This window comes from Anas platyrhynchos, chromosome 31, assembly GCF_047663525.1.
Source record: "Anas platyrhynchos isolate ZD024472 breed Pekin duck chromosome 31, IASCAAS_PekinDuck_T2T, whole genome shotgun sequence".
Lineage (NCBI taxonomy): Eukaryota > Metazoa > Chordata > Aves > Anseriformes > Anatidae > Anas > Anas platyrhynchos.
The window spans coordinates 1,841,828-1,851,841 of NC_092617.1; the positions used below are offsets into that span (position 1 = coordinate 1,841,828).

The following is a 10,014-nucleotide window of genomic DNA, read 5'->3' on the forward strand; positions in this document are numbered from 1 at the left end:
TCTCTGATGATGCTTTCATGACGCTATGATGATGTTCTGATGACGCTGTGATGATGCTGTTCTGACGCTGTGATGACGCTGTGATGATCCTGTAATGACGTTGCAATGACTCTGTGATGACGGTGTGATGATGCTGTGATTACGCTGAGATGCTGCTGTTATGACGCTGTAATTTTGCTATTATGACTCTATGATAATGCTGTGATGATGCTGTTATGACACTGTGATGATGCTATAATGATGCTGTGATTAAATTGTGATGACACTGTGATGATGCTGTGTTGACGCTGTGATTATTCTCTGATGACGCTATGATGACGCTGTGATGACTCTGTAATGGCACTGTGATGACGCTGTGATAATGCAGATATGATGCTGAGATGGTGCTGTTATGATGCTGTAATGATGCTATGATGATGCTGTGTTGATGCTGTTATGACGCTGCGATGATGCTGTGATGACCCTGTGATGACGCTATGATAAAGCCGTGATGATGCTGTGATGACCCTACAATTATGCTGTGATGACACTTTGATTATGCTGTGATGATGCTGCGATGATGCTGTGATGATGCTGTGATGACGCTGTGATGACGCTCTAATGATACTGTGATGATGCTCTTGTGACGCTGTGGTTATGCTGTTATGACACTTTGATGATGCTTTGATGACGCTGTGATTATGCTGTGATTACGTTGTGATGATGCTCTGATGACCGTGTGATGATGCTGTGATGATGCTGTTATGATGATGCGATTACGCTTTGATGACATTGCAATGATACTGTGATGATGCTGTGATGATGCTATGATGATTCTGTGATGATGCTGTGATGATGCTATGATGATTCCGTGATGACACTGTGATGATTCTCTGATGATGCTGTGATAACACTGTGAGGATGCTATGATTATGCTGTGATGACGCTATGATGACGCTGTGATGATACTCTGATGACACTGTGATGACGCTGTGATGCCGCTGTGATGCCGATGAGATGACGCTGTTATGATGCTGTGATGACGCTGTTATGATGCTGTGATTACACTATGAGGATGCTGTAATGATGCTCTTGTGACGGTGTTATGACGCTCTAATGACACTGATTATACTGTAATGATGCTGTGATGATGCTGTCATGATGCTGTGATTAAACTACGATGATGTTCTGATGACGCTGTGATGATTCTGTTATGATTCTGTGATGACACTCTGATGACGCGGTGATGATGGTGTTTTTACACTGTGATGATGCTGTGATGATGCTGTGATGACTCTATGACGATGGTGTGCTGACACTGTGATGATTCTGTGCTTCCATTGTGAAGACGCTGTGATGATTCTGTGATGACAACTTGTCAACTGCATGAAGTTTAACAAGGCCAAGTGCCGGATCGTGCACCTGGGGCGCAATAACCCCAAGCAGAGCTACAGGCTGGGAGATGAGTGGTTGGAGAGCTGCCAGGCAGAGAAGGACCTGGGAGTGATGGTGGACAGTCGGCTGAATATGAGCCAGCAGTGTGCTCAGGTGGCCAAGAAGGCCAACGGCATCCTGGCTTGGATCAGAAACAGTGTGACCAGCAGGGCTAGGGAGGTGATCGTCCCCCTGGACTCAGCTCTGGTGAGGCCACACCTCGAGTACTGTGTTCAGTTTTGGGCCCCTCGCTACAAGAAGGACATCGAGGTGCTTGAGCGGGTCCAGAGAAGGGCGACGAAGCTGGTGAGGGGCCTGGACAACAAGTCCTACGAGGAGCAGCTGAAGGAGCTGGGCTTGTTCAGCCTGGAGAAGAGGAGGCTCAGGGACGACCTTATTGCTCTTTTTCAGATACATTAAATGAGGCTTTAGCGAGGTGGGAGTTGGCCTGTTCTCCCAAGTGCCTGGTGACAGGACGAGGGGGAATGGGCTTAAGTTGCGCCAAGGGATCTTTAGGTTGGATGTTAGGAAGAATTTCTTTACTGAAAGGGTTGTTAGACACTGGAACAGGCTGCCCAGGGAGGTGGTGGAGTCACCATCCCTGGAAGTCTTCAAAAGATGTTTAGATGTAGAGCTTAGGGATATGGTTTAGTGGGGACTGTTAGCGTTAGGTCAGAGGTTGGACTCGATGATCTTGAGGTCTCTTCCAACCTAGAACTTCTGTGATTCTGTGATTCTGTGATTCTGTGAAATAATATAAGCATCGGAAACCAAGTGGTCTCTATCCCATGGTAAGCTACGAGGTATTGGAAATGATTTCAGCCATCATCTCAGTGAGCACATTGTCATCTGGCTGCTCCAGTGGTGGGAGAACAGGGCCAATAGCCTGGAATTAGAAGGCAGGGAAGCCAAGCAGCTGGGATCCTCCTGTAGGTGATTGACAAAGCCGTTGCAAATGGGCACAAGGAAACTTCATCCTGTCAGGCATCAAGGAAAGGTCTCCCTTGAAGGAAGATCTTGTATGTCAACCAGGAAAGTGGACCACCATGCAGAGGGGTATCCGGTACCTGAGGGAATTAGAAGGAGATTTGCTGAAGGAGATTTATAAAAACCTAGATAACAAACAGCTATCCAAAGATCCAGATGAAGTCAAGTGCACATGATCCATGGGGCAGGAGTTTCTACAGAGCACACCATCATCGTATGCCAACCCATGGGCAGTAGTGACCTGGAAAGACCAAGAGGAACCCATGGTGGATGAATTGGCTAGCCAACTATGGCATTACAAAGCAAGTCTCTCTTCTTCCCTATGGGTCTGTGTCTTGTCCAGAAAGAATCTTTCCCAAGAGGTCCAACAACTCCAAGAGAATATGGCTTCCTCCCCACCTGCACGAACCAATAGCTCAGCTATCAGATGTAAGCATCCCTCTGCTTAAGAAAGGTGACATAGTGGGTACATTCCAGGTTCCATCCTGTGCTTTTGACTGTGTGACCATGGAGAGGCCATGAGAAAATGGGATGCAAAAATCGACCTCCACCTTAGAGGCACGGATACATGAAGCACAAGGAAAAACTTTGTCAAAAAGTGGTTCTTCTGTGACACTTGCTGCTCCAATTTCTAGTGGGCAATCCTCCAAACAGAGTAAAGAATACTACGAGCAGGACTCGAGGGGCACAGCTTTCACCCTGGGGGAGGGAGAGGACAATCGGGTGTATTGGACTTTGAGGATTATTGGCCTGGTACATCAAACCCAAAACTTAGCTATACAGGAGGCTGAAGTGAGTCTAACGGGGAAGGAGTGGCAAATGCAACCCATTGGGACTGGCCTGGAGGCTCTGTGTAACATTGGCATAGACTACTTCAGGAGATCCACAAGGGTATTGGTGGGCTTTTGGCATAGCTGCCTTGGAGGTGGAGGACACCAAGCAGTTGTCTACCTTGCCCACTCTTTCACAGGACCCTTCTGCTGTGGAGGTGCTGATGGCCAATGAGCAGCAGGTGCCAATCGCTACCACAACAGTGCGCCCGAGGCAATATTGCACTAACAGAGACTCCCTGATTCCCATCCATGAGCTGGTTCATCGACTGGAGAGCCACGGAGTGATCAGCAACACTTGCTCACCCTATAATAGTCCCATATGGACAGTACAAAATTCGAATGGGGAGTGGAAGATAACGGTGCACTTCTGTGGCTTGAATGAAGTCCCACCACCACTGAGTGCTGCTGTGCCAGGCATGCTAGAACTTCATTCAGTACGAACTGGAGTCAAAGGCAGCCAAGTGCTATGCCACAATTAATATTACTAATGCATTTTTTCTCCATCCCTTTGGTGGCAGTACGAAGGCCACACTTTGCTTTCACATGGAGGGGTGTCCTGCCCACCTGGAATCGACTGCCCCAGGGCTGGAAGCACAGCCCTACTTTTGCCATGGGCTGATCCAGACTGCCCTGCAACACAGGGAATCTCCTGAACACTTCCAACACAGCAAAAGTATTTGAGGAAGGGAAGCAAATGTTGCAAACCCTTCTGAAAACCTGTATTGCCCTATAACAAAGTAAGGTCAAGGGACCTGTACACGAGAGCCTAATGCAGGCTGTCCAGGTTCTGTGGGACCCCTGCTTGGGAAAAAGTTGGGCATCGATCAGTGTGTGATGAGCAATTGCACTGTTCATCACTTGCTTTATACATATAACAATAATAAAAATATAGTTTATTATTATTTATTATTAGTATTGTTACTGTTATTCCTATCTCTTCATTTTCTGTCCTTTTACATTATCATTATTTCAACCCATTGTCTTTTTAGGGGTGGGTGTGAGCTAACAGCTGTGTGGTGCTGAGGTGCCTGACAGGTTAAAGCACAACATCTTTGACAACCACAGTGTAAAAGCACAAATCACCCTTGTAAAAGTCATCCTTCCTGTGTTCAGAGAAGGGCAGTCGGTGATGACTTCGGGCTGCTTCAAACACCACACCCCAGGAGAGACCCTGCTGCTTTCAGGTGCTGTCAGCCCTGAGGCCTTGGGGACACCTCGAGGGAGCCCAACAGCACAGAGCAAGAGATGCCATGGTCGGGTGCTGTGCTGCTGAGCTGCGCCGGGCTCCTGGGCCCAAGGGGAGCTCCTGGCAAGCGGGCAGCGCAGCAGAGAGACAGCTGTGCCCAGGAGCAGCTCCTCTGCACAGCGCAGTAGGGCTGGGGGCTCTGACAGCAGCTGGCACACAGAGAGGAGAGAAGGAGAGAGGGCTTGGAGACACTGAGGAGTGCAACAACAGAGGGCAGCGTGTGGCAGGACACATCTGCAGGCTCTTGACACCGTGAGGCTCTGGCAGCAGGGCACTGCAGGTGGGGTTGCCAGAGGGGTCTTCTACACCTGGCACATCTGATGGCTGATAGTATATGTCAGGGTGTTTCTCTCTGTTTCTCCAGTGAGGAGTAGAAGATGCTTTAGAGAATGGCATTTAAAATTGGATTTTTCAAGAGAAAGACCAGGGCAGGGACTACCTGAAAAGCAAGATTTTTTTTAGTCAGTGTATTCATATTCCTGCAGTGGAGTGGACAAAGGTTTCATGGTAATGAATTTTCAGGGTTGTACAGGAGACTGAGACTCCTGGAGTATTGTACTGAGAAATTAATATATCAGTAATGAAATTTGAAAACTACCTTCCCAAACCTCATCTCACAGACTGCACCAACATCATATTGTGGTCCTCTCAAGTTTTATCCTAGCTGATCTTGGGGAGCTGCAAAAGCCCTGATACCCCCTGTCTTTGGGAGGTGTCTGCAGGCCAAGGCAGAGCAGAGATTGTTTGCAAAGAGAAGGAGCTGCCTCCTCTGCAGGCAGAACTGCAGCACAGGAGGGTCTGCTGAGTGTCCGTCTGTCCCTCCCTGGCCTTGCCTCCCCTGGCAGCAGCACGCTGGCATTCCTCCTGGCTTCTCCACCTGGCCGTGCTGCTGCTGTTCTTGTTTCCAGGCATTAAAAGGAGCTTGGAGACAGGTCAAGGGAGGTGACCCTCCCCGTCTACTCTGCCTTGGTCAGGCCTCACCTGGAGTGCTGTGTCCAGTTCTGGTCTGCCCGGTGCAAGAAAGACAGGGATCTCCTGGAAAGAGTCCAGCGGAGGGCCACAAAGATGATACGGGGCCTGGAGCATCTTCACTATGAGGAAAGGCTGAGACCTGGGTCTGTTCAGCCTTGAGAAGAGAAGACTGAGAGGGGATCTTATCAATGTTTACAAATATCTTAGTGTGGGAGACAGAGGGATTTGACCAACCTCTTTTCAGTGGTTTGTGGGGACAGAACATGGGGCAAATAGTCAAAACATGGAGCACAGGAAGTTCCGCACCAACATGCAAAAATACTTCTTCACGGTGAGGGTGACGGAGCTCTGCAACAGGCTGCCCAGGGAGGTTGTGGAGTCTCCTTCTCTGGAGATATTCAAGGCCTGTCTGGATGCCTACCTGGGCAGCCTGCTCCAAGGAACCTGCTTTGGCAGGGGGGGTGGACCAGATGATCTCTTGAGGTCCCTTCCAACCCCTGCAATTCTGTGATTCTGGCTGGGGATGGGGTTTCACATGCACATGAAGTGAACCCTCGGTGTGCTTGGGGAATGGCAAATACAGGGACAGGGTAAGGTGTCTGGAGATGTGCACTCTGAGCCTGGATTCAGCAGTGTCCTACTTCTTTTCAGGTGAACATGTGAGCATAATTATCCTACAGCTCATACACATGCCAGCAGAAGAGACCGGCCTCTATAGACAGAGTGGCTCTCCCCTCTGAAAGTACAACCCGAACTAAAGGAATAGTACCTTTGCTTCTGACGATTCACAGGATTTCACTTGGAATGCAGCAGAAGTGCCCAGGATTTATGCCTTACAGACAGTGCTCAGGTGTGGTGGGGCAGCTAGAACATAATATAGAAAATATAAATCCACCTATGTTCTTCATCTCTTGCTGTAGGTCAGGACTGACTCCTGCGTTGTCCAGAGCAGAATCGCCTGCTCCCATGGAGGCCTTAAGGCAGCATCACTAATATGGCATGAAAAAGACCCGCCAAAGGTCTACGGATATTTGCAAAGGGAGGCTTAAAAGAGAAATGGAAATTATTCCTCTCACATAACTCTGTGGTAAATAGTCTTCCTCTGCCTTGGGCAGGACTCCGTGGCAGAACCTGTAAATGTCCAACAGCAGCTCTGTGAGTGAATTCCTCCTGCTGGCATTCGCAGACACGCGCGAGCTGCAGCTCCTACACTTTGCGCTCTTCCTGGGCATCTACCTGGCTGCCCTCCTGGGCAACAGCCTCATCCTCACTGCCGTAGCCTGCGACCACCGCCTGCACACCCCCATGTACTTCTTCCTCCTCAACCTCGCCCTCCTCGACCTGGGCTGCATCTCCACCACTCTGCCCAAAGCCATGGCCAATGCTCTCTGGGACACCAAGACCATCTCATATCAAGGATGTGTTGCACAAGTCCTTTTCATAGTCTTCTTTTTTGATGCAGAGTATTCCCTTCTCACCGTCATGGCCTATGACCGCTACGTTGCCATCTGCAAGCCCCTGCACTACGGGAGCCTCCTGGGCAGCAGAGCTTGTGCCCAGATGGCAGCAGCTGCCTGGGGCAGTGGCTTTCTCAATGCTGTCCTGCACACGGCCATCACATTTTCCCTTCCCCTCTGCCAAGGCAATGCTGTGGACCTGTTCTTCTGTGAAATTCCCCAGATCCTCAAGCTCTCCTGCTCAGGTGCCTACCTCAGGGAAGTTGGGGCACTTGTCTTTAGTGTTTCTTTAGTTTTTGGTTGTTTTGTTTTCATTGTGGTGTCCTATGTACAGATTTTAAGGGCAGTGCTGAGGATGCCCTCTTCTCAGGGCCGGCACAAAGCCTTTTCCACGTGCCTCCCTCACCTGGCTGTGGTCTCCCTGTTTCTTAGCACTGGCATATTTGCCTACCTGAAGCCCCCCTCCATTTCTTCCCCATCCCTGGATCTGGTGGTGGCTTTTCTATACTCAGTGTTGCCTCCAGCAGTGAACCCCCTCATTTACAGCATGAGGAACACGGAGATCAAGCATGCAGTGAGGAAACTATTTGAATACATCTTTCTTCAGCAGAAATAATGTGCATATAATACCAACAGGACACATAGGATTTCTGAAAAAAAGACACAATGCAAATTCTTGAAAGTAGTTTTCTTTATTATTATTTCCTCTAACTTGTGGCTTTGATTTAATGTTATTCTAAGTCTCTTAATTTTTATTTTATTTTTATTTTTATTATTAAGTCAATAATTTCAAATACCTTTACAATCAATATTCACGTTTAAATAAAGACAATAAAGAAACAGGGAGAAATTAATTGGTCTCAACTGCAATCTCTTCCCCTCACCAGTGCCTCCAGCGGTGAACCCCCTCATCTACAGCATGAGGAACCTGGAACTAAGGGACGCAGTGAGGACACCGTTTCAATACATGTTCTTCAGCTTCTTATAACAATTCCTATAACAATTAGCCTATAATCAGAAACACCTATTTTTCTCAGAAAATTTTAAGTGTTTTTTTTTTGTTTGTTTTTTTTTACATTTGTCTGTGTTATTATTTTACACTAACTATTGTTTCAGATATAAATAATATTATTCTTAGCCTTCTACTTGTTAAAGATTTACCTATAGAACCATGCTTCCTGTGTAGATAAAGACAATAAAGAATCCAGCAGAAATTCATTGGTCTCAGCTGCCATCTCTTCCCATCTCCTCTGGAGCTGGGGGAGCAAACCCTGACACGCAGGAGGGGCTCAGGGCCAAGAGCCCAGCTGAAACATGAACGAGCAGCCCCAGTGGCCCTTGGGTCTGCCCCTCACTGCCCACTGGGTTCTGCCTCTCTGCTGCCTTCGGGTCAGGGCTGCTGCTTCCCTGGAGCCATGGCCATGGCCAGCAGCAGGACGTGGCCTTTTCACTGCTGCTCTCTTTTGGCTTCCACATTATTCTCTTGTGTTTCTTGTATTTGGGTTAGACATTATATCTCGTGTAATCTGGTGCCAGTCCTGTTGTCTCTGCAGTGGCATCCGTGTCCCAGCAGGCAGCAGCAGGCACTGTGCAGTCCTCTGTCATAGCTGGCCTCCCTGCTAGCACCAAAAAAAAACAAACAGTAACAAAAGCCCTGAGGCCTTGGGGACACCTCGAGGGAGTCCAATGGCACAGAGCAAGCAAGCAAAGCGCAGGACCCGCAGCTCCTGGGAAGGGAGATCCTTTCCCTTCACACAGTGCTCAGGGCTCTGCAAGGGGCAGCAGGAGATGGGGATGTGCATGGCCAAGTGCAGGAGAATGGTACAACCCCTGCCTGGTTGATGGGTGGAGGCAAAGAGGCAATGAGGCCCTTGTGCTTTAACAGTAAACTGTCTCCTCATACTCCTCAGTGGCAGAGACAACAGCCATAGCCATGGACACAAAGACCTGGGTCCTGTTGGGACTTTCAGCCTTGCCATAGCCCTTACTCCTCTCCAAATCAGGATATCCTAGGGACTCCCAGACATGTACCTCTTTACCAGCTGGCTGCAGACCCTTGTCCATGTGGTGTCACACCAGATGTGAACTGAGTCTGATAACTCAGATCATCTTGGTGGCCATGCTCCTCATAAGGCAGCTCTGTAGGAATCTGGCCTGGTTCCTAGTGAGCAGGCACCACTGCTCCTATGGCATCCCTCGTGGTGCCCAGGCCCTCCTCCTTCTGGGCACTGCTCACTCAGCAGCGTCCCACGCTGCCCTGATGTGTAGGGTTACGCTTCATCAGTGCAGGACAGGGCTCTTCTTCTTGTAAAGGGCACGATGTTCCTTTAGACAAATCTTGAGGTTTCTCAAGGTTCCCGTGGACTGACTCTCCATTCTGTCAGGTGTTAAGGTCTGCAGGCAGACAGTTCTAATTCCATGTGATTGTGCTATCTCTGACAAGACAGCAGCATCAGGACTTGCAGGAAAGTCTTCTGTGCTTTCCTCCCATGCATGCTTTCAGTTTGTCTGGAGCTGTGTCCTGAATGTTATGGGGCTGTGCAGGTCAAAATTAGAAGGGCCAAAGCCCAGATGGAGCTCCATTGGTATATTACTGTCAAAGAAAATAAAAACTGCTTATATAAATACTTCACATAAAGGAAGATTAGGGAGAATCATCATCCTTTATTGGATGTGAGGGGAAACCTGGTAACAAGAAAGGAGGTAAAGGCTGAGGCTCTTAACACCTTCTTTGCCTCTAACTCTAGCAGACGGACCAGTTGTTCCCCTGGATATTTCTTCCTCCTCATGGCCGGTGCCAACATTCCAGGGTGCACTTTGTGGCAGTTTTTCTCTCCTGCTCTTTCAGACTATCAAAGGAAGCTCCATAAGGGTGGAAACCTCTCCTGAAGTAGGCATCCCAACCCAGCAGGCTCCTTGTGGCCTGTTAACCAACCAGACACAAGTCACCTCAGCAGCAGCTTCCAAGCCAGGGGCCTGCTGCTGGCCTTGCAGCTTCTTGTGGAGACACAGCCAAGCCTTGTGCCTCCTGCTGCTGCCCAGTCATGGACTCAAGCAGAAGGGACAGGACAACCCATGTTGGGGCCTTCTTTCTGTCTGGGTCCTC

General features: G+C 48.9%; 1 protein-coding gene across 1 annotated transcript; it reads left to right on the forward strand.

Annotated features, from left to right (window-relative positions):
- Positions 1–6,588: 6,588 nt before the first annotated feature.
- Positions 6,589–7,524, forward strand: LOC113840823 (olfactory receptor 14C36-like). Its single transcript, XM_027447573.3, has one exon. The coding sequence runs from the start codon at positions 6,589–6,591 to the stop codon at positions 7,522–7,524; it is 936 nt and encodes a 311-aa protein (XP_027303374.3).
- The last annotated feature ends 2,490 nt before the right edge of the window (positions 7,525–10,014 follow it).